The sequence below is a fragment of the Falco cherrug genome, chromosome 5 (genome assembly GCF_023634085.1).
Source record: "Falco cherrug isolate bFalChe1 chromosome 5, bFalChe1.pri, whole genome shotgun sequence".
Lineage (NCBI taxonomy): Eukaryota > Metazoa > Chordata > Aves > Falconiformes > Falconidae > Falco > Falco cherrug.
In genome coordinates this window covers 61,520,333-61,545,739 of record NC_073701.1, presented here as the reverse complement: position 1 = coordinate 61,545,739, position 25,407 = coordinate 61,520,333, and the positions used below count along the sequence as shown (strand labels likewise).

The following is a 25,407-nucleotide window of genomic DNA, read 5'->3' as shown; positions in this document are numbered from 1 at the left end:
ATACATTCATGATTGACATAGGCGTCGCAAGGATCCAGAGCTTTTCATTCAGCTGTGTAAATGCTAAAGCTCTCTTTCTTCTCTTTGCAGTATATTTTACAGATAGATTCTTACCTAGTTCCAATTTCTGTCAATATGTATATATGTAAAATACCTGCCCAACTTTTAAGATGGTTTCTTCATATAATTTTTCTATGAACTTCTTAAAATAAATTAGGGAAATATACAGATGCAGATCATGAAATAGCAAGTGTTTATTCTGTATAAGGGCCAAACTACTGCTGCTTAACATTTTTAGTCTTTGATGACTTTTTCTGCTTTAGAAATTGAAGTTCTTATAATAAAACCAAAGAAATATGGAATTAAATTTCAAATAGCTTCAACTCTGTATAATCCTTATATAACTTCTAAATATCAGCAGTATAACTGTATTTTGTATCAGGCAATCAAAAACTGATGCAATTAACTGAAGGAGGTTTATAAAGTTAACCATCGGACTTTTTACTGGGGTTGTGAATATGTGGAGGGTGGTATTGCAGAGCACTCTTTCATGAAAGTATGTTCAAATCAACCTGGGCAAGAGTAAGAATAAATAAGGTACAGAGAGTTATAAGCTGTTTTATTTGGTGTATGGGATTGTCTGTGCAAGCTAGGAAAGCTTTTCCTGTTGTGTTCTTAGGTAAGCTGGTAAGCATTTTTGCTTTGGGAGATAGGAAGATTGAAAACTCCTTTGGATTTTGTTTCAGTTGTAGGTGCTTAGCTTCTCAGAGAACTCAGGCATTATTGTTTAGGCACTTGACTTCAGGTATTAACTTTTATGGATTGGGTTCAGATACAACCTTCCAACTACAACAGTTTTTTGCAAAGTGATTTTTTTGTGGTCAGGGTAGGTTAACTCATATTTTTTGGAAATAAATCCATTTAATAGCTACCTAAAAATAGAAGGCCAGATTAAAAACTGTAGTCATAATGCAGATATAAACTTGAGATAATTTTGTTGTTTAGTTTCCAGATTAGTGCTGTTTTATACTAAATGGAATAGTTCAAATGTCAGAGGACCTCAAGCTATTTTGGGTAATGCTTCTTGAAAGATGCACGTGCTTCTATATGGTCAGAAGTTTTATGGATATGAAAACTAGTAGTTTGACAGTCCATCCTTTCTAACCAGTTAAGATAGCTTTCACAGTGTAATAAGGAATATATTTGCCTTTAGCTAACGTTTTGAGGAGCTCAAGTAAGCAGAGACAAATACGTACACCTTTAATTATCCTTATAATCTGCTGTGACCACTTTAAAATGGCAGCTCTGTCTTTATTGCGGGTTATTGTACAGAAGTACTTACTTGACCAATCTTGTCGTGATGCTCCCAACATTTCTGTGTCTACCCAGCACGTTGATGCAGCTGCATTTATTATACCAGTGGATCTAGGACTTTGCTTAGAATCCAGCCTTCTATTTGAATGCACATTTCCAAATAGGAAACATTGTATTGCAGTATCAAAGTAAGTTAGGCTTTCTTTGTGAAACTGTGTGAGCTTCAGCCCTTATCATCTTCAAGTAGAGATGAAGAAAGGGAATTTTTTATATCTTTACCAATTTAAACCTTAAAGATAGAATCTCATGTCCGGTGGGTATCTGGCGTACCTGAGAATCGCAGTGACTATGTAGATGTAAGATACGGCAAGCTGAAGAAATTCCAGGTGACAGCATTACTCTGTGTTAATGAATCACATGATGGTCTGTTTATTCAAGTATGTCCAATGGAAATCATACACCGAGGGGGGACAATGGTTGTAGCAGATCTTTTCTAAAATGGATTGTAAAATGTAAAATACAGTTTTACTGTAAGAATGTTAAAGCATGACCACTTAAATTTAGTAAGTTTGCTTAAATAATTTACACTTTAAAAAAACATGCTGTATATGGTAGTCTAAGATGGGCAGGATACTGAACTGCTCAGGATCCATCCATACAGCTGCCATTGGAATAGTTGTTTGGAACCAATATTGTGGGAATCACATTCCTTGAGTCTACTTTTTGTTGGTAGTGTTGGTTTCCTTCAAAGGACAGAAAATTCTTTTTGAAGTCTTGCTTTTATCTCCTAAAAAATATGTTTGCTCATCAGCTATGGATGTTTCTGTTTCAGTTCCCCCAAAAAAGTAATATTGCAAAATCGGTTTCAACTACTGACAGACTAACAGTTTGTAATAGAGCTTGGCTTACACTTTCTAATTTTTCTCTCTGAATGTGCTCCTTACCTGCATCATCATGTGATAAGGCATCATAATCTGTTATATGTAAATTCTGCTGTACAGTTATGGTGTTTAATTCTTCCCTTTCTCCAGGGGCAGACAGCATTTGATGTGGCAGATGAAGATATTCTAGGATATTTAGAAGAATTACAAAAGAAGCAGAATCTGGTAGGCCTTTTCTATGTAAAGATGTATATCTCTGTGTGTATGTTATACTTTATTGTACACATGATTGTGGTGTACAGCTCAGAAGCATATAGATTAAAAACAAAGGTTTGATTTGGGACTTCAACTCAGGTAATGCCGCAGTCATATCAAAAGATCTTTTATGCCCTTGTGTGGTCAATTATGGTGACCCAAAATCCTTGGAAAAAAGAAGGTGCTGTTCTTCTTATCTGATGGGCATTTTATGATCTGAAGCATCAACGACGAGTAACTTGCTTGGAATAACAGTTTCGGAGATTTTAGAATTTTTACCTTGAACACATTGAAAGCTTATACACATTCTAGTGTTTGTAGTAGTTGGAGAAGATTTCTGTCCAATTGTGATTTTGTCACACTGACACCATTCAATCAATTTAACTGCTCCTTTTACATGTTTCAAAGCTTCATAGTGAAAAACGGGAAAAGAAATCTCCCCTAATTGAATCCACAGCCAACATGGATAATAATCAGACACAGAAAACATTCAAAAAGTAAGTAAACTAGGAAGAAGTATAAGCTCTTCATAAAAAAGATAACAAGCTGTCACGAAGTTCTACTTGACAAGCTTTAGTAAATTTTTTAAGTCTTAGTAAGTATTTTTCTTTTCAAACTCAGTAAGGAAACATTGATTATGGAGCAAGAAAAGAATGCATCTAGTATAGAGTCTCTGGAGCAAGAAAAAGCAGATGAGGAAGAAGAGGGAAAGAAGGATGAATCCAGTTGTTCTAGTGAAGAGGAAGAAGATGACGATTCAGAATCTGAAGCAGAGACAGGTACGTTATTTGGAGTATTGTCTGTCTTTAAGTTTTTACTTTATGAACTTATTTAATATCACATGATAGAGAGTTAAATATCTGTAAGTTTCACCTATTCTTCTGCATTGCACGAAGCTTCCAGTCATTTTAAAGCAAGTTTATATATGTTTAAAGTCAAGTCATAACAGATCAAACAGATGTCTTTACTACTTAGGTTAAAGCTATTAACAAACTTATTTGATTGCTACTTAATAATTGATACTTTTAATTCAATAGTTGGAATAATACAAGCCTTAAGCAGCATGTCAGAAAACACTGAAGTTAGAAAATCAAATCCGAAATGAAGGCTTCACAGTTTGCTTGTGGAACTGGTGCAGAGATTGAAACAGCAGAAGTGCAAACATTTGCAATTGGTTTTCCCATCCTGAAGTAATTAGCAATTAATTTGGCAGTCTTGGCTCAGGTATTCATAAAGTAATGGTGCATATATTTTCAGTGTATACTGAAATGAAAAAATACTGTTATTTTAATATTAACAGTTGCTTCATATACAACTTCATTTCAAGAGGAATGTTCTTTGAAAAGTTTGGAATTGAATGCAGATTAAAATGTTCCTTTTTACTTCTTTCTTCAGTTGAATTTGGGGGGGGGGGGGGGGGGGGGGGAGGTTCTTGGAACAATTACCAGAGTTTTAAAGGAAATAGTGATGTAAGAACAGCATAGCATCTTTTTCTTTCGTATCAGAAAACAAATGTCAGGCAATCAGTCTTTAAAAATGTATGTTCAAGACTAATAAGGAATTTTAGAATTTCAGTGCAGCAATACAATACATGGACATAGATGTGATTAGAAAGATCTTGTTAATATTTTATACTTAGCTTTTTAATATAAGTAACCCTTTTCAGTGAGATGTCCATTCCCATTTTAAAATACTCTTTCCAATTTTTTCACCTGAAAAGATAAGACCATGGAGGGATTTTAGATGTAACCAATATATCATAAATATTTAATATAGGCAGATACTAAAAATAAGTTGCAACACCAAACTGTCTATTATGGCTTAATTATTTTTGTATTTTGAAGTAAACCAACATTTTAGTGTTAAGCTGGAAAAAATGTCTGTCAGGTTTTATCATTAGTCTTTCACCTTGGTATATTTGCATCCCTTATTTACAGAGACTGAGCTTTGATAAACTCAAAGTGCTTGTAGTATATAACATGTAGTAATTTCTCAGTCACTGAACTAACTGTGTCTCCTGAACTTTATGACTCTAGTAACTGTGTTCTCTTCGTTACCAGTAGATAGTTTGTGCCAGGAAAATTTGACTGTGTCACAAGAATTAATTTATGTAAACTTTGGGGTTTTTAATATCAACAAGGCTTTATCATACTTTATTTGGCAAACTAGACTTTAAGCTTTTCCCTGCAGAGCTGCATCCCTCAATTCCAAGCTTGTACTTTCCCTTTTTTCCCATTATTCAGCTTAAAGTAATTTTCTGTTGAAAAATCTTAAGAAGATAAGGAGCGTTCTGGTTGTAAAATATTTTAATAGGATTCAGTATTCTGAAGTCCTGGATACTGTGATTTCTGTGTTTTCCTAAAACTTACATTCTGTTTCACTGTTTCTCTGATTATGTGAAAATACAATTTAAAAATAAACACACTTCTGCCTGTAAGACCAAGATGGGAAATATGAATATAAAGCTGGCATCTCCTAAAGGACAGCAAAACATGCTGAATTATAAAATTTTCAGCAGTTCCATTTTTTTACCTTACTTTGAGGTAGTTCAGTGTTTTTTGAAGGTTAGTCAATGTTAGCTCAGTCATGCGTACAACTATTTTCTTCTTGTCCTTGAAATAATTTCGGAATACAGTTGTGAAAAAAACATTTTTCTCCTTCCATGCTTTCACTCCTGATAACTTTTTCTATATATTTTAAAGCTGTTTTACTCATTTGCAAATTTCCGGATCTGCCTGCGTGTCATCTCAAATTATACTCTGTCTACATTGCCCTGTTGAACTTTTAATCACCATGCCCTAGAAGTTTACCACCATTTTTCACTTGTGTTTAAAAAGAACTTCTCATTAAGTGCACTGTTAGTAAGCTGGTTTTTTATATTTGTATTTGTTTACTGCATAAGTAATTATTCAAAACATCTATTCAACTATGTCCATAACTAAAACAAGTGTATAATAGCAATATCATTAATGATACAATTTCCAGTCATAGATTAGTACGTTGTTGAATTTGAATGTTAGATGAGAGAACACCCCATGAAAACATTGCATACTTTCTAAATTAACTGCTCCTATGCTGCATGGGTAGTGTAGGCATAAAGGTATGTTTATAGTAGGGCCAAAACCAGTGGGGATTGAACCCCATGTTGCTCTGTACTGCACAGATGGGATGTAGCATCCCACTCCAAAGAATGTGCAATTTGGATAGGTGAAACAGAAGTGAAGCATAAGATTATGAAGCTCAAGCAAGTGCAGTGACAACCATGACATTTTCTGTATGTTTGCGTAAGTGGGGTTAAGGTACAGAGAGAAGGGACAGAGGAAGAAATATGCACAGGAAGAACAAAGCGGAAGAGGGTACAGTAGGTAGGCAATGAAACTTAGGTAGGAAAAACAAGGGACAAAATAGAAAGTCAGACCTCTGAAAGGCAAGTAAATGCCTCAGCTCTCATTCTAATGACCAGAATCCCTGGCTGGGTTCTCTGCGCAGTTAAATTTTTTCTTTGCACTCAACATACACAGTTATTTGAAAATAAATGTTTTATGTGGAATTAGCATCTTCTGTAGTTCAAATTGACTGTTAATTGCGAACATACCTCCTACTGTTAAATCTTTATGGTCATGAGCATTCTACTAAAATACAGGCTGTTTGGGGAGGCTGTGGAATCTCTGTCTGTAGAGGTTTTCAAGGCCTGACTCATCAAAGCCCTGAGAAACCCGGTCTGTATGCAATATTGACCCTGCTTTGAGCAGGAAAAAAATGTTACGTGCCTGACTGTTACAGAAAAAAGATGGACCTAACTTATACAGATTGGGAGTGAGATGGGAAAACAAAAACTGAGAAACAAATAATAAAATGCTGTTTGGAAAGGTAACTGTCAAGTTTCTTCAAAAGAAATTCAATTCTGTGTTGTAAAAGTGAAGAAATTTTGAATTAAAAAATTAAAACCATGATCTTATACATATTTTGCAGATAAGACCAAAACCTTGGCAGCTGTAACTAATAATGCGAATACCACAAGTATGCAGTCAGCATCAGTAGCTGTGACCACACCTTCAGTAGCCAGTGGCCAAGGGGCACCTACATCACCTGTTAAAAAGGTAAAACAAAATACCTTTCTTTGTATGCTTACACAGAAGAATAGAATTCTAAAATTACATTTTTTGGTTTTTGTATAAAAACTGGATTGGGTTATCCAGTGAATTGATGAAAATATGGACAGTTTCCTAAAATATTTTGGGGTTTTGCAGAAGCTATGTTCAATGTTTTTAAATTTTGAATTATTTTGATCCTAAACAGGGATCTAAAATACAGAACTATGAAATATCTCAACATAAGTCCTTTCAAAAAAACAAAAATCTGTTGCACAGTGAGTGGAGTTCTTGTTTTTCTGAAGCTAAACTTCATCTTTTGAAAGTCTTTGCTGTGCCAGACTCCCCCAAAATTTATAGAAACTACAGTTCTAGTGTCTCTTTTTGCCTATATTTGTGATGTACTTAAGGCAAGGGAGGCAGTCCTGACTAAGGTACTTTCAGGAGTCCTTGGAAGCATTCATCTGGTGCTTAGGCACAGAAGTTGAAAATGACACCTGAAATAAGTAGAAGTCCCAACCGTGATTTCAGTATTGTTAGGACCTCATGGAAGAGCTGAAGAATTGGGACACATACTTTATTCAATGAACAGCTCAAAAACACATCTAGCAAAGCCATATTTTGTGCAGGAAGCTTTTTACAGCTTGATGTGAGAAGTTAATGGGAATTTATTTCAGTTTTGCTTGTCAGAGGGAAGATATGTATGCCTGAAGACAAAAAATTACAGTAGATGATAATACATAGTCAGAAGGTGGTATACAAGTTAAACTTTTTAAGGTATCAAAGAAACTGGGTAGTAAGCCATTAAGGCATTTGCCTATCATTACAACTGTTCTATACACATCATAATCAAAGCGTAACCCTCTACTGACGCTTCTGAAAAGGGTCTTGAGGAGAAATGGCAGTCATGATGTACCGAAGCCACAGCAGAGAGAGATGTACTGCTGTGTATATTATGTATTGTATTTAGCTCCAGGGAGCATACTGGAGTCCTATTTTCATATTCTCAATAGAAACTACTGATGATTCATCTTACAAAGTATACTTTAGTGTAACGGATGCAGGGAATATATTGCCCAACTGCATCATACTATGTAATACTGTACAGTAGGGTTGGGCCAACCTTTCTGATCCCAAGCACTGCTTTACAAAAATGATTGTGGCTGATGTCCACAAGTTTTATCTCAAGAAACATGAGAGCTAAAGGGGAATTGCAGGCATGGCTCACTGGCAGCAATGACTACTGTTTCCCCTCGCTGAGCTTTGTGGCTGGGCAGACAGCTAGATTCCAGGGCAATCTTGTGATGTTAATCTAAACTGGCTGGGTCAGTAAGGAATTATGGTTCTCTGTCATGGGAGCTGCATTTGCATTGCTCAGGAGCTGTGCAGACCTCAGAAGCCGCAAGTTCTCTGCACAAACCATAGCAAATGCATAAGGGAGGGAAGACATTGTGAGTAATTGCTCATTTGCTAGCTGTGACCAACAGGAATTGAATTCAAATATATAGTGTGACTTTTAATGCAAGGAAATAGCCTACTTCATATATTTATTTTTTGAAATCACTTCAGTAATACAAGCATTTTGGCAGTTGGGCGGTTTAATGGATGTGTTCACTTAGGTTTTTTACTGCACTTAGACTCTCCAGTGTGCAAAGAAAATTCAGATATCTAATACTTACTAAGACACTGTGTTTTTCTTATAATTGTCTGAACTTTATCTTGAAGTCAGAAGTTTCCTAGCTTGTCCTTTGCAATGAATGTATTTTATATTACGCAAAAGCCTTCTAAGCTATATGGCCTTCAGCAATAGGATATTACCAAATTGTTGCTAGCTGGGATGTGGCTTGGTACTCCAGAGCTGAATGATCAAATAGACATAATATTTTGGTTTGTGATTAAATGACAACGTGTGGAGGAGAGAACTCATTTATAATAATAATAAGAAATAAGTATGATTTTAAGCTGAATGATAACCTTTTATAAATCATTCATGTGCTGGCTTTCAGCTTATTCTAATTTTATTATGCAGCAATTAATGGCTTATCTTTTGGTCCTAAAGGTAAAAAGTGCAAGTTAAAAGGAAACTGCAGTTATCTTTCTAATACTATATGTGAAAAATTCAGAGCCTTCTGTAGCTACAAAATAAGTGTGCATTTATATCAAGCCTGCTCATCTTGTAACAGAACACGTACATGTGATCTAGAGAAGCAGTTGCGGCTCATATCAGTGACCAAAGAGGCTTTAAACAGTTTTTACTAATAATGAAGGTAAACCAGCACCGTATGTATGATTTTGCACATACTCTTGCACCTGCCTTTTCAGTTTGCTCCATCCGTCCTACTGCAGCTTCTCTTCTGCTTTTACACCATAGATGGCCAAACTGCAGGTTGCTCACAAGTGGTGCAGATGCAGTGTACTAAGCTTGAGTTTGGGTTTTCTTCAGTCTATATGGCATTCAGTAATGCTGCTTTCTGTCTGACAGTACTGAAGTAAGGCAAGTTTGGGGGTGAAAGTATGAGTTTGGTAGCTAAAGTAGTGTGGGATGTGGTTAAGGGGTATGAACAAAATATGTTAAGAAGGTAAGAGGTATGTTAATGTGAATCTTCAAGTATTCTCAACAATGTGAGGATTTAGGCCATGGACCTTGTTAGGTCAACAGGCTTTGCTGTCCTCCTCTACGCAAACTGTAGTTCTGTCTCTGAATTAGCTAAACATGCTGTGTTGTGTTTAATAAGAATCTGTTACTAAGTTTTTAAGTCTCTTACTGCTTTTCGGTATTTTGTGCTGTAATGAAGAGCTACATAACATAAACGTAGGAACAAACTGTGGCTTAAACACAACCTTTTGTTTCTATTTTCCATTCTTTCAATCTTCATCTTTGTCTTAATTGGCTTCAGTATGATTTCATTCCTCCTGTCATGCCTGTCGTGGAGTCAGTAGATCCTGCATCATGGAGGCAGGGTTTGCGCAAAACTGGCATTGTTCTTGTGCCCAGTAAGGGTGAAAAATCTATGGTGAGGTTCTGGTGTGCACAGGTTTGCATACAGGTTGCAAAATAACATATTTAATCAAACTGTTGATAATGGATTTGCATGTTTCTAAGTTTGCATCTCATGATCACAGTGTGTATTACAAAGTGTGGTTTTTTCTAAGCTAACTTCTAGAGTAGTATACTTTGTCCAGTCTTACATTTCTTATCTCATTAACTAATTTAAGAGAAGAGTGTGTAGGTTGTGTCTTACTGCAACTCCCATATGAATTCAACACTTCTATGATTATTAAAAACAGTTGTGTTCTCAAGTCTCTGCAAGGAGCATGAATTACCACAGGTAGCGTAAGTTAATAATACAAACTCATTTGCATGTGTTTTATAGTTTCCAACATCTACAGCCAAGGTCTCTCCCAAAGAAGAAGAGAGGAAAGATGAATCTCCTGCTTCCTGGAGGTTAGGTCTTAGAAAAACTGGTAGCTATGGTGCACTTGCAGAAATTACTGCTTCCAAAGAAGCTCAGAAAGAAAAGGACTCTGCAGGTGTTATGCGTTCTGCTTCAAGTCCTAGACTTTCCTCTTCATTGGACAACAAAGAAAAGGTAATCGTTCTCATTGTGAAACAGAAATTTGAGGAATTGATCTACCTTACTTAGTATAGATTGTGTTCTAGAAGTAAGACAGTACTACACATCTATTCTTTACCAAAATTCTGAAAAATTATGCAGCTTCTGTGTGGTCTCTTTAGAAGTGTAGTATGCACCTTCGTTGTCTCGTGACCTGGTGCATAGGCTTGGGGCTTTTCCCTTTATTGGGACTTGCAATGCTAGTAGTAGTTCTTACAGTTAATGGAGATTAGTGGTTTGAGTTTCAGCATCACTTGGAGAGTGATGTTGAAAGACTCTTAACATGAAGGAGTCTCTGTTTCTATTCCATAGTAATTTTTTATTTACAAAGATTTAGTTCTGTAATTAAATGTGAATATACTAAACAGAGTGAAGGACTAATATGGAACAGGTAAATGAACAGCATAGAACTTTGTGGTTCTATTTCAAGTACAAATCTTCAAATGTTTTCACATTTAAATATAATACTATATAAAAATACTAGAACGGTTGCTTTCAGTAATCAGTGTTGGAATTGTACCGCAGCAAAATAATCAAGTAATTTACATTGCTAAAATGAAAAATAAAACTTCCTTTTCCCATTATAGTCCTGATACTTAACTAAAGCTTGAAACTCATTTGTATAACCGGGTCACAATAAATACAGCTGAAGTTGTCACAATGATGATTTTTCTGGCCAACAGCAGTATAATCAATAATAGTAACACTTAACAAAAAGTACATGTCTTTCAGGAGAAAGATGGAAAAGGAACTCGACTTGCATATGTTGCACCTACAATACCAAGACGACTGGCCAGTACCTCTGACATTGATGAAAAAGAAAACAGGTGACTCTGAAGTTACAATTTCTGTTAAATATAAAATGACTTGATCTGAGAGTGGCTAGCAAACAGATTTTAAAACAATGCTAATTTATAGAGTATGCCGATCCATAGGGTAATCATATTCCTGAATGTTTTTGATCTTGTAAATTATAATGATCCTTTTTTAAATCCACATTATTATATGACAAGAGCAGAACTGGGCAATGGCTATTGTCTTCTTGGGGGAGAAAATAAATAATGTCCAAAATATGAAGTCATAAACTGAAACTACTGAAGGGTGCTAAAAGCATTTTACTGCTTTGTCTTGAGCCATGGGGTGCTGCTACTGGGCTCCATTGTTACTTTGGGTAATGACAAAATGCTGTGTTTCTTACAGTCTTGGCTTAAAAACATACTGCATTTACAAAAACCATAGTTCAGTTACAAAAGCGATTATTCTGGTTTTCTTGTGTACATGTTCACCTGTTGTCATCTTTTGGAGATTTTTACTTTCTTTGCTGGTATTTCTTCTGTAGCTTTCAGTATAAAAGGAACAAAAAGTTTAGATGCATAGGCTTGTTGCCAATTAGGATTTGGGGTACTTTCATGGCATTGTCAGAACCTCCCCATTTTTCACTTCTCTCCTTTATTGAGGTTCTACTTGGATATTTTCTTGAGTTAATATCAAATGCATAGTACAAAAATTAGAAGTCTCCCAAATGTGTTGTTTCTGTTGGATTGTCTCTAGATAGTTGAGTGTAGGATGACCTGAACTGAAAATCTTTTCATGGCTAAAAATGTGCCATTATAATAATTGTGTATAGGACTGATAAATCTCCTTATGTCTGAAGAGGAGCTTCTTTGTTGCTACTCTGGAGAATGGTTCATCTCTGTGCAAACACATGAATACTGGCTTTTTTTACAGTTATAGAATACTATTGCCTAAGTTTAGTCTCTGGGTGACAAATTCTGTTTCAAAACAGGGATATTCCAGCTCTCACACTCCCATAAAGTTTAGCTTAGTTTGTTAGCATCTCTCATATTACTTGGCCAGATTTTTAAAAATCTATATTTCTATCGCAGGGCAGTTTGGATTTTCTGTTTGTGCTTGTCATCCTCTGGAGCACTATATTCTTTGAGACTGTGTTTGTCAGTTTCGGTTTGTTTATAAGAACGATTAATATTATTTCAATTTTTATCCTTCTCATAAACTCTTGTTCTCCAAAAGCATCTTAACTAGATGATACCTTAAGATTGGGAAAAATACTTCATTGCAATTTTTTCTTAGAAACTGTTAATTGCTTGTAACAAATGGATTAAATTTTGCTTCACTGTCGAGGTTTATTTGTGTCCTTGATGCGCCAGTCTTAACCGTCATGATTTATTCACAGATAGTTCCAAAGATGGGTATCAGCAACAGCAATGTAAATGTAATAGCCATTTTTCCTCATATGCATTGGGTGAACTGTAGTCATCAGGCTTTTTAGTCCCAGCATGGACCAGAGAACTTTCTGTGTTCCTTGGTGTACCAGAGAAGAAGCCTGCTTTTACGCCAGCCTATATAGGCACCAATACTTTGCCTAGTGTATGATGTGGCAGATAACCCAGCTTACTTACTTAAAGCCATAAGAGACTTGACATTTAGTCTGACCTTGTTTACATGTAAAATTTAATCATCTGCTCTACAGGTACCTTAATAAATTATTAAGGTTTCTGCCTTTTATCCCAGATCTTTATCCTTGTTGGTTGCTTATCTTATTGCTGGCTTCTTGTTCTACCTGTCTGAACACCTGCTTGCCTAGTTTATTGATGATGTAGTGTAATCCAGCTAACATCCTACTGCGAGTAATGGAAAGGACTTGCAAGAGTCCTAGCTGGGCTTTTAGATTAACAAATCTCAGACATCCAGCCTCAGTTCAGTAGCCAATACTACAGCAAAAGTTTTGAAGTCTGTAGTGTGCTGGCTAAGTGAAATCTTCATTAATTATGAAAAATTTTCATGCAGCAGGACCTTTCTGTAGTAGATGATACCTCAGAATTTGTGTTTCTCTTTTGTGGTGAAAAATAACACTGCCTTGGCCTTTTTTTGTTCATTTTCTAAAGTTGTTTCTGACTGCAGAAGTGCTAGCATAAATTTTTATACAAAAAGCAGTACATTCTGAAGGCCAAAGGTATCTGAACATAAAATACATTTTAACAAAATTTTGTTTTATTTTCCATCACACACCAGGTTGCCTTTTATATATAGTTCTGTGAAAGACATTTTGTTTTCTTCCTTATATCTGAATTTTGCTTTACATCTTGAGCTGACACCTTATTAGAAATGCAGTTTTTTGCATCTCAGTATCAATTTTCAGTGTAGTTTTTCTAAGTAGATGTTTGCAAGGTTATTTCTTGCTGCTATAAACTGCAACAATAGGCTGGAAATTTCTTATGACTAAAGTAATGTCAGCTAATGATACATGACGAGCCATTCAGGAATAGCTACTACAGGCCTGTTTACACTCAGTATCATGAGTTCTAAAGCCTAGTCAGCTTTTGAACAACTTCTTATAACATCCAAGAATGAAAAATCCCATTAAATCAGTTTCTAAAAAACAAGGGTAGTTTTCTCTTAATTTGAACTGCATAATCTGAGGCAAACAGAAAAGTCTCGTGTTCCTTTTTTGAGAAAAACAGAGCCAGCAATGGTCAAAGATAAAAGCTGATGATTGATTTCATGTTGATTAAATCTTCTTCAGCAGTTTTTGTTTTGGTGCTACTTTCCTATTATATTTCTAACAGTGTTAGTATGAATGTAGTATTTTTCCACAGGAGCTTGAAAATTATTGTCCATAAAGGTCATTTTATTAATGTTTTGTGTGGTTAAGTGTGTTATCTGGGGTTGTAATCTTTAATTTGAAGCTCCGTTTCAGCTCAAATCAAGAACAACCTTCTTTAATACAAGTTTGCAAAACTAAAATATTTTGGTTTTTTACAGGGACTCGTCTGCTAGCTCAATACGTGGTGGCAGTTCCTACACCAGGAGAAAATGGGAGGAAGATGTCAAGAAAAACAGTTTGAATGAAGGTCCTACATCATTAAACACAAGTTATCAAAGAAGGTGCGGGATTTTCTCTTTCTCTTTTTTTTAATCAAAATGTTTGCAAATTGACAGGAACAAATTAAGTACTGAATCACTTTGTAAGAACAGTTTAAAACTGAATGGTGCCATGTTCATAATATTTGCAAAGTATGTACTTGTGCTGATGCAATACCTGTGCTGATTTTAAAACTACACCATGTTTACTAGCTTAGAGTGTCACAGCAACTGCTGTATAATTAAACTTACATTCTTCCTTTTTTCTATTGTTTATTTCACTTTGAGGTTCATTTGCCTCTTTCCAGACTAGCTCAGTAGCCAAAGATAACTATTTTAAGTGTTGGAATAGAAGTAATTCTGCTTGGTATCTGAAAAGGGGAAAAATATTGTCTCTGTTGAATCTTGATTTTTCTGTGACAGTATCAGAGGTCTTGGGCTGCTCTCCACAGTGCTAGATTTTAGCATCATAGAATGCTGTCATGGTTTAACCCCAGCTGGCAACCAAGCCCCACGCAGCCGCTCACTCATTCCCCCTCACCCAGTGGAATTGGGAGGAGGATTGGAAAGGGAGGTAAAAATCAAGGTTTGAGATAAGAACAATTCAATAGGTAAAGGAAAAGCCACACACACAAGCAAAGCAAAACCAGGAATTCACTCACTACTTCCCATGGGCAGGCAGGTGTTTGGCCATCCCCAGGGAAGCCGGGCTCCAGCACATGTAACTGTTACTCAGGAAGACAAACGCCATAATGCCAAATGTCCCCCCCCTTCCTTCTTCTTCCCCCAGTTTATATACTCATCATGACGCCCCATGGTATGGAATATCCCTTTGGCCAGTTTGGGTCAGCTGCGCTGGCTGTGTCCCCTCCTAGTTTCCTGTGCCTCTCCAGCCCTCTCGCTGGCAGGGCCTGAGAAACCGAAAAGTCCTTGACTTAATAAAAACATCACCCAGCAACAACTAAAAACATCAGTGTCCTATCAGCATTGTTCTCACACCAAATCCAAAACACAGTACTGCAGCAGCTACTAAGAAGAAAATTAACTATCCCAGCTGAAACCAGGACAAATGCATATGTAAAACTAACTTGCAAACTAATGCAAAGTAAATTATTAATAGGAAAATAATTTTCAGGTGTTTGTGGTTCCTCTCTTGCAGGATTTTCTCAGAAGGAATCATATCCTGCAGATTACTACACAGTTAACTTTACTCCATTGTGTAGTTTTAATGTAGCTATTTGATTAAAGTTACTCACTGGATATTGATACGTGCTGCTGATGTACATGGTGATGGGTACTTAACCTTTTTTTTTTTTAGTCTTGACATTTATGTTGTCAACGGCATGTAGTCAGGCTGTTTCATACAGCATAATTTATCTTACATCTTTGTTAACGTCCTGCCTTAAAAAGATAACTCGATTTTCCTAACTTTGCATTTAGCATTTAGGAAAGATGTATCCTGTTCTGGATGGAATATATTAAGAGTTGATATATGAGAACAGTCTTTGCATGTTGGCTTTTATCAATATTTACGATCCAGTCTTGAAACAAAATATGTGCATCACTTTTAAATTGCATGTGGTGCTTTAGTGGTGTATTTCTTTAGTTTTTCATGTATTTTTATTTTTTTCTTTGGCATTACAGAACTGATAATAACAGAAAAAATTATCAATTGCAGAATGACAAAGAAGCATCTTTCCTTACAACTTGTGCAGTTAGGGATATGATGCTCTCACTGTTCTAACTGTGGGTTCAGGGGTTTAGTCATGGGCAAACATCCTGACTTAATAACGCAGAATTTGCTCATCCAGAACCAATGGCTGGCTAAAATGTGGAAACGACTGGATCTTCTTTACAACTTGAAGAGCAAGGGAAAAACCTGAGTAGGAGATTAATCTTTCTGGGAATTACTAAAGTTTTTTAAAAGGCAGTACATTTAGTTGGTTGAAAATTATAAGAGGAGTGATATTGATGACATTTCTATTAAGCTGTGGAGTAAAACTTTGCATTTTCTGAGGTATTCAGTGTGAGTGAAGCAGCAGATTTAAAAGTGGGATATTGGGGGCCCTATAGGAACACTTCAGTAGATGCAATCAAGAGAATCATACATAAAACGGCAAGATTCCATTTTTTGTCTCCTCTCCGTGTGAAGAAACAGTCAGGACTAAGGGACACTTCTGCTGCCCTCTGAAGTCATAGATTAAAGGTCCCAGTCAAGGAAATAGTGAAGAAAATGCATCTTTTGCCCCAGAATTTTCTCAGATTCAACTGAGACACAGAATACATGGGCAGGAATTTAATGAATCTTTCACAGCTTTGTGATATTTTACTGAGCAAAGGTACATAATATGAATGCATCCATTGTACACATCTCTCCTTCAGTGGCTCCTTTGGAAGAAGACAAGATGATTTGATTAGTTCTAATGTTCCAAGTACCGCATCAACAGTTACCTCTTCTGCTGGTCTTCAGAAAGCACTGCCTGCCAGCGCAAACACTACTACAAAGAGTACAACGGGTTCTACTTCAGCAGGTGTGCAAAGCAGGTAATGGCACCAGCGCACTTCCTTTTTTTTTTTTTTTTTTATTTGTCAGGTCTATTGTGTGCTTATGTATGTGCATGCGTTCTTGTTTAGTAGATCCTGGGGCTCTGGATTTTTTCCCTTTCCTGTCAAATTTGTTCCAATTTTATACAATTTGGCTTGAAAATTGTGAATGGCTGGCTTCTGTAAAGTGACAGCCATGTTGGTATAAAAGAATAATTCCAATGTTACAAGGGTATGAAGAATAGAAGTTCAGTTTTTGTGAACTGATAATTCTTCATTTATTAAATTTAATAGCTCAAGTTGAGCTTTCACAGTAGAGACATTTTTTCAGTTTGCTTTTAAAAAAAAAAAAAATCCATCCCTCAATTTACATGTTACTAGTTGTTTAGTAAAGTGCTTTCATTGTTTAGCTGTTTCCTTTTCTCTTTTTTTGTGTTGCTGCTTGTTATGCTGTAGTACCTCAAATCGTTTGTGGGCTGAGGATAGTACTGAGAAAGAAAAGGACAGTGTTCCTACAGCAGTGACCGTTCCTGTTGCACCATCTGTTGTAAATGCTACAGCCATTACCACAGCCATGACTACAGCTACTTCTGGCACTGTATCCTCAACATCAGAGGTCAGGGAGAGACGGAGGTGTGTAAAGGAAGTAATGTTGCTCTTATACAAAAGTTTGGTGTTTTTTTTTATTTAAAGGAATGTGTTGGTTACCACAAATTTGGATAGTACAGTATGTAAAGCAGTGTTGTTTGCATGCAGTTTATGGAAGCAACTATCAATATGCCTCAATTTATGTAAGAGCTTAGTACTGGTAGAGACTGTTCATTAAATTTGAACTTTGATATTGTATATTTTTGACTGGCCTTGGGTTCTCATTTAGCATGTGGTATTTTCATCTTTGTATTTCTGTTAATAGATAAAATGAGTCATCTTAAAAATGCCCATAATGGAACTATGGAAAAAGACTGAATTAAAAATAAGAAAAGTCAATAATCAGTTGCTTACTACAAGTTGCTGCTGCTTGAGCTACTGTAATCCTGGCAGTATGCTATGTTACAATGCAGGATTTTTTCAGACATTTTTTGTGCCTGGCAGTACTGAGAAAAGAGCATTGAACTCAACACATTCAGATTATTTCATTGCATCATTTAGCGTCTCTTCTAGTTGAAACATAATATACAGTTGTAAACGCAATGGTTTAAGAGCTGTTCAGTATGAAGAATGAGTAAGAAGCTGATAGAAATTTTATTTTAAGAATATGGTCAGGTTTCTGTTACAGTTACAGAAATGCGTTAAGATTAGTGCGTATTTATGTTTCTGTAAAGACTTGTTACCTGCTATTTATGGAAGCAAAAGTAAGATTTCACGAGATTGTTAAATCCTGTTAGCTTTCCCTGGGTGGTGGTTCTTCTGGATATATATGTTTATCCTTCAACCTTCCACTGAGATGCAAGTTCAGATTTCTGTGTTGCTACTGTAAGTAGTTTTGAAATGTAATTCCTCTATCAGTGCCAGATGTGTGGATGTTCACGGAGGTAATGAAGCTGTTTGCTGTTACAGAAGAAACCTGCATTTCTTGGTTCACTTAAGGCAGCAACAACATTCAAAGACTCTTCATAGCTTTAGGCCTATTTAGGATAGTCTGTTTCCCATAGCCTTCCTTTCGTACCCAAAACTGAGATGAAGTAACTGTTATGAAATGGGGATTATTTTTTTTTTTCTTTCCCACCATGTTTCAGGAGGTTCCCACAGGTGCCTACAACCCATTCCAATAACAACCACAGTCAGAACCTGCATTTTCCATAGAGAAATTTGATTGAACCCAATAAATCAAAACTGAAACCGACAAAATGCATTTTTTTTCAAAAGCAGTTCCATTTTTAAAATGCAAATGCTATTTAAGTCTCATATGAGCTAGGAAAGCAAGGAAATTTAGAACTAAGGCTTTGCTGTCTTGTTTGCTCTCACTAGTGTGTGTATACTAATGCGCATATGCTACATCCATTTTAGATACCTGCAATTGGCCTGAAGTTCCTTGTTTTTGTCTGACTCTGGGCCAATTGTGTAATACGCTCTTGCAGATGCATTCTTGATGGCATATTAAGATATCCATTAAATCTTAGGAATCAGCCAAACTGGAATAATTACTGCATGTGAGAAAAGGTACTGCTCTAAATACCAGCACATGCATATTTTTATTTATTTATATATAAATATATATATGAACACAGATACATATATATATGTGCTTATGTGTATCTATTTATGTTTATATGCACATGAAAAACCTGTCTGTATATGCTAAATATTTTCCTAAGAAATGAAATTGTTTTATCCATACTTATAGACTGAAAGTGTATATTTAGAAAGTATGTTTGAAGCAGAATTTTGAAGAATATTTGAAAAGTAAAGACTTTATAAACTGCTTTTAGTAATGAAGCATGTAACGTTGCATCCTTCTTAGAGTAGCTGAAGAAGCTATATTTATCTGATTTTTTAGGCTTGGTTTAGAGAAGCAGGGAAGAGAATGACAAACCTGAATCTTTAAACCTTTGTATAATAACTTGTGTGGCATACACGAGGGATGCTAGGGGAGGACACTTCCTACTCTAAAGCAGCTGTGGTGTGCACCTGGCAAGTTGTGAGTTTTAATTTTCCCTCAGTGAGGTTTGAAGTATTTTGGATTTATTGGAGGGTAGGCATATGTACACCAGTTACTTAAGAGCAAGTTATATGGAGTAATTAGTAGCAATTTTCAAGCCCTAAAGATTACACCTGCTCTGCCATTCAAACTTCTTAGGTAGGTACTATTTCAGGTCATTTAGCTGAAGCAGATAACAGGCACCCTTTTCCTAAAACAGGTAGGGCCCAGTGCTCTAGGAAAATTGAAAGTCTATCAAAACACTGTTTGCAAGAAAACAGGATAGGGAAATCAAATTAATGTAGTGAGAGGTTTTTTAACATGTGTCATAAGATAGGAGGTGTTTCTACATTTTTGAGTATAGCAGGTAGTTAGAAATATTCTCCTGTGTTTTGGGGGTAATTTGTTTAATAGAGATAGAACATTGGTAGTAGTCAATAGGCCTGTGTAAATAAAGTTTATTTTTAAAACTGAGAATTGTTTTACAACTGGTTTTAGTATGTGCTAAAGCTAAAAAATATGTAATTTGTGTTAATAGGTGATGGCTTTTGAATATAATCGCTAGCCAATTACTGAATCGTTAAACAAATATTCTTAGTTAGATTTTAAAATACAAACAAGCAGAGAACGTTACAGAATCTGACTCTACCAATTTCAATGGAGCTAATTTTATGATCTAAAGAAGCTCAGAGAGGTTTTGTGCAACCTTGTAGCAACCTTCTGATTCTGCTTTTTCAAATTTTTCTGATTTTAGCTAATCTAAGGATTTTAAAAAATGGTTAAATTATAATAGCATTCCCAGAATATGCTGTAATAGAAAATCAACAAATGCATTAAAAACTTTAATTTCTTTCATGATAGCTTTACATACTTACATACATATACACACAATTATACATTTGGAGGTATACATGTATTTCTTATTTTTCATTTTCTTGTCTTTTTTTTTTCCTTTTTTTTTTTTTTTTTTCCACCCCAGTTACCTGGCTTGGAGAATCTTTAAAGAGTCTGTACCTTGTATGTCTACTCTAGTAGCCTTTTGGCTTTGATTATAATTACCTGCTTAGTCTGCAGGATTTTTGTGGATTTCATGAGGATTTATTTTTAAGCAGTTTTTTTGAAAGAGACTTGGATTATGAAGCATGGTTGATTCATGTGAAAATATGGTAACCACCATCTCAAGGATTTTTAATCCCTGGTGCAATAGATCTAAGTTTAATCTCTGGTTAATTTAAATTAAAAAAATTAATTTCTGGTGCAATTAGGTTTTCTGCATTAGCAGTTCATTTAGCTTTTTCTAAAAGCCTACAAGTTATGTTAAAAGTTAATACACACACATATGTATTTTATGTATAAATGTGTAACTGGCTGAATCTCAGCGGTCCTTTACCCCTATGTTAGTAGACTTAACTAACATAGTAACAAAAAAGCTTGTTATATTTGGAGGTGGTAAAAAGAAATCTAAATTAAAGTAGGAAAACACTGTATATATGTTGAGTTTTAAGGTTTCTATCTTGATGAATAAATCATTGATATAGATTAAATGTCTAAAATATAATGTCTTACATAGTTGAAGACTTTCTTCTTACTGCTTTGGTTTCTAGTCATATAATGTGGGTTTTTTCTGACAATTCAATAAATTTGTATGAAAATTATCATTTGCCAATTTTGTATGTAATTAACTCTTTAGATCATACCTCACTCCAGTACGGGATGAAGAGTCAGAGTCCCAAAGAAAAGCTAGATCCAGGCAAGCAAGACAGTCTAGAAGATCTACACAGGTATAGTTTCATTAAAGCTTCTACATTTATAGAACCATACCCATGTAGGTCCCTGAGTATAGTGATGTTTTAACTTCCCAGTGAAGCTCCTAATAAACTGATGGTTTTTCCTGGTATAAAAGAACTTGTACCAGATGTAATAAAGCCTCTTTCTTTTTTTTTTACCTTTCTTCCCTGAAAGGTTTAGGACCCTTCATTGTGTACTGAAAGTTGCTTTTTGTATTCACTGAAGAGTGACTTAATACAAAATTGAAAGGAAGGTTTTGATTGCATTATGTTAAAATGACTTACTCCAGTAATTGTATAGGATGTTATGTAGATGTTTAAATCTAAGACTCTGAAACCTTCAAGAACTAAACAGCTATATGCTTTTGGCTGAAGACTTAATACTATATTTACTTCCTATACTACTTAGTACAGTATTTATTTCCATTTCTAAGTCTTTTTTCTGTGCAGGGACTACTCAGGATAATGTGATTGAGCTGACCAACACATGGATAGCTAATGAGGTCTATGATAGTGGAAAATAAACACATACAACCTAGTTTCTGTGGATATGGAAGAGTATTAAGGAAGGGGGTTTTGTTTCTTGCTGCTAATCTAGAATCTAACTACGTGTCTCCTTTCAATGTTTCTGTCTTAGTTTACACACTGATACATTTTGTGGTTCTTCCAAATTTCTATCAGAACTACCTCATGTTGAATTGCAACCAGTGCAATCCTCATATAGGGAAGGATGTGACAGTAGCAAAATAGATTATCTTTAAACAGTACTTGAACAATTTTTGGGCAGTGGAGCAATCACCAACAACTATCCTCTGGAGTCTGTCTACCCATCTTTTTTTGCATCTGCTGACAAACTTGAGAATAATCAGCACATAGCACAAAGAAATACTCTAGTCATCGTCTTTATCTGCTATAAGGCCAATCTATATCTACATTGGTTACTGATGTTACTTTCAAATCTTTGCAGTTTTTAAACCCCTCAAATATTTCTGGTTCTTTCCTATTGAGAGTGCCACACTGCTTGATAAAACTTTATATTACTGCAGTTCTTTTTTACTTCTTGATACTAACTCAGAGCCCTGAGAGATGGTCAAACTACAAGCCAATTATTGTTGAATCTTTATAGTGAAGGAACTACCGTAAATTACTGTATTAAAACTTCATCAACATACAAAGCAATTAAATAACTGATAAGCTGCAAAGTTGACTTTGAAGAATAGGTTGTGAAGTGTTTTGAGCAGCATCTCAGATATTATCAGCTGAAAAGTGCAGTAGAGAAAAGCTGTCTTCAAAAAAATATTTGCTTTCTGAGCTTATTTCAATACTAGTTTTGAGCCTCAGAATAACAAGGAAATAAGAAATGAGTTTTAACTTTCTCTGGGGCTGTCAATGCAATTTGTTATGTTTTGTTGACCTAAAAATCCAGTTGCAGTGAGTGAATTTGTAAACTATCAACATTTCTAAAAATCTGGTATTTTAGATTGTATTTTTATACAATCTAGATTGTATAAATTGTATTTTTAGGGTTCTTTCAAAAATATTTAGTATGCTTATGATGATATTGGAAGGATCTAGTGGGTTCTTAAATGATTTCTGTATGATTTTCTACATGATTGGTAGGTACTAGGTCAATTAAAAATTGTGTTGCTGGGAGGATCTGTGATAGACCTCATTACAGCAAACACTTCCCACTAGTCAAAGGGGGACGTTTGGTTCCAGGATTCAAGAGAAGAGCTTATAGGTGGAATGTATAGGTAAAAGTGATTTCTTAATAGATAGAATTATTTCTTTTTAAGCTGAATTTTGTCTTTAAAATATGTATTTATATAATGTGATCATCTACATTAACAGGAGTGCTATATTTGAATGTTTGCTGGCTGCTTTTTTCACAGGGTGTAACACTGACAGATCTTCAAGAAGCTGAAAAAACTATAGGAAGAAGTCGTCCCACACGAACCAGAGAACAGGAAAATGAAGAAAAAGAAAAAGAAGAGAAAGAAAAGCAAGACAAAGAAAAACAAGAAGAAAAAAAAGAATCTGAAACTAAAGATGATGATTATAGACAAAGATATTCCCGAACTGTTGAAGAGGTATTTTCATGATGGGTCTCTTTAGGTAGAGAAATTATATGAATCTTAACTCCAACTATGATATTTTAATTTTGGTACTACTGTAAGAATTATTTATCTATTTAAATGTTTTAATACCCTGTAGCTTTTATTTGTTTAATCTTGGTAAATTAATTTTGACATTTTTCTGCTGAATAGCCATATCATCGCTATAGACCAACTTCAACTTCAACTTCTTCATCATCCACCTCTTCGCTGTCCACCTCCACTAGCTCTCTTTCAACTCCAAGTCCACTAAACAGACCAAACAGCCTTATAGGTATAACTTCTGCCTATTCTCGGAGTGGAACAAAGGAAAGTGAGAGAGGTAGGAGTACTGTTTGTGAAGGGTTTTTTTTGTTGTTGTTTTAATTGACAAAGAGCAGATTACGTTTGTAAAGGTAGTTCAAAATGGGGTGTGATATGTAAGACCACTGAGGATGTATCTTATTCCCATCTTCTGTAAGAAATTCTAAAACTTGTGTGTACAGAGGAAGAAAGATTTCCTGTACTTGCTGGTGCTTTGCAGCCGTTCATATGTGCATCTGTGTGTTTTCCATTGGTGGGTCATAGAAATGTCGAATACACTGCCATCACTATCCACATAATGCTTTCATTTCTGCTTTAACACACCAGCTATAATGAAATACCACGTTTCAGTGTTTAAATACTTGCAGGTATTGAGGAGGATTTTTACTTGATTAAAAAATTGCTGAATAACTGGGATTTTGTTTCAGTCCTTCCACACTGGAGGATTGGAATGGTGCCTTAATGATCTCTCAGCGTTTTATGAACAGTTGAAAATAAAGGGAAGGGGGGGGGTCCAGTGGTGTATTTCTATCTATCTTAATAGATTCTGTAAACCAGTGAAGTATCTTTAGCCGAAGATCAGATTGCGTGATTCAGAAGTCAGAAAAAAGCTTTTCTCTAGTGTCACGTTTTTGCCCTCATTTCACATGTGAATCACCTGCTATAATTCTCAGAGATGTTGTGCCTGATTGGTTGCCTGTCAAAGGAGGAGGCTGTTGACATACAGTGAGATCTGTTCTCTGTTGGAAGCCTGCTAGAGTTGACTTGGGAGAAATACTTTAATTGAAGTTATTGATTGGTAACTTGAATAGGATTACTGATTGAAATCGATAGTTTTGTTTTACAGAGGATCTGATTAAATGATCCATTGATCAAGTCTCCGTGAAACTATATAGCAGTGTTGCCATATTCCCTAGACTGGTGTTTGCTGAGGAAGTTATCGGGAGTTAGCTTCAGGGATATGTTTTGTGATTATTTTTCCCTCTGTCCTAACATGAACTAAATTTGGATTAGGATTCTTCGGTAATGCATGCTTACGCTAGGAAACTTTCTAGACTGTTCTATGCAAAAAAAATTTCATGGGTAAATATTAGCTACAGCAGGTCGTTTTTTTTTTTTCAAATTATGACTTTAGGAGGAGAAATACTTTACTGTCTGAAAGCCCAGAGGTAAAATCATCATTTATTTAATTAATTAGGACAGGTATATGTTCACCATGAATATTTGTATTTCCTCCTTTTCTGTTTAATTCTTGCTTCACACTAAAATACTTGTTTCCCTCTGAAGACTAGGGATGGTAAAGTTACTAGTGATGCTTCTATCTGAACTCAAATCTGTGGTTTCTTTATTAAAAGAACAGCAGAATGAATAGACTGCATGATAGTAGGTAAAAAACTTGGAGCAGGTTTGTTTAATAGGGCTTTTTGTACAAATACTTATAAGCATACAGGGGAACAAACACAGGCCTGAGATGATACGTCAGTTTTTAATTGCAATTGCATTTCTTTTAAAGAAAAAGGAATTCTGTAATACATTACTAATCTAATCTAGGAGATCACGTTTCTTCCTTAGAGCAAAAACGGAGAGGACTGTGATAAAAAGGGGAACACTAAGGATGACTTAACAGACTTCTTTTAAAAGGGTGTTGTTGTTTGGGGTGGTTTTTTTTTCATATATTGAATTCTTAAGCAAAAAAAAACCCTGTTTGATGAGGAATGGTGAAGAATTATCTTCTCATATTTTGTACTTTTACACCTCTGGTGACAAAGATGTTTGAATTATTAGGTGACAGTTTTGAAAACTGAATTTTAAGTCCGATGTGTAGTTTATTACTGTTAGGTTGAAACGTTTTGTTTAGGTGGCTGAGATGGATTTAGTTTTTTGGAGTTACTGTTCAAGAATTGGAACAATATTTACAGCATTTTAGAACTATATTCTGAGGAATGTATGTTACAGCAAACCCTGTATGTGGTAAGAAGCTCTT

General features: G+C 35.4%; 1 protein-coding gene across 4 annotated transcripts in view; it reads left to right on the top strand.

Moving 5' to 3' along the window:
- The window catches only part of PPP1R12A (protein phosphatase 1 regulatory subunit 12A), a 121,966-nt gene that overhangs the window by 74,265 nt on the left and 22,294 nt on the right, over positions 1-25,407 (top strand). For 3 of the 4 annotated variants that reach the window (XM_055712123.1, XM_055712121.1, XM_055712124.1), the window contains 12 exons: positions 2,346-2,420; positions 2,859-2,947; positions 3,072-3,229; positions 6,423-6,550; positions 9,916-10,131; positions 10,888-10,982; positions 13,939-14,061; positions 16,420-16,581; positions 17,038-17,214; positions 20,910-21,000; positions 22,899-23,096; positions 23,274-23,442. In XM_055712123.1, coding sequence (XP_055568098.1) covers positions 2,346-2,420; positions 2,859-2,947; positions 3,072-3,229; positions 6,423-6,550; positions 9,916-10,131; positions 10,888-10,982; positions 13,939-14,061; positions 16,420-16,581; positions 17,038-17,214; positions 20,910-21,000; positions 22,899-23,096; positions 23,274-23,442 — 1,681 coding nt within the window. The remainder of the gene's footprint in view (positions 1-2,345; positions 2,421-2,858; positions 2,948-3,071; positions 3,230-6,422; positions 6,551-9,915; positions 10,132-10,887; positions 10,983-13,938; positions 14,062-16,419; positions 16,582-17,037; positions 17,215-20,909; positions 21,001-22,898; positions 23,097-23,273; positions 23,443-25,407) is intronic. The other variant, XM_055712122.1, reaches the window with a different exon arrangement.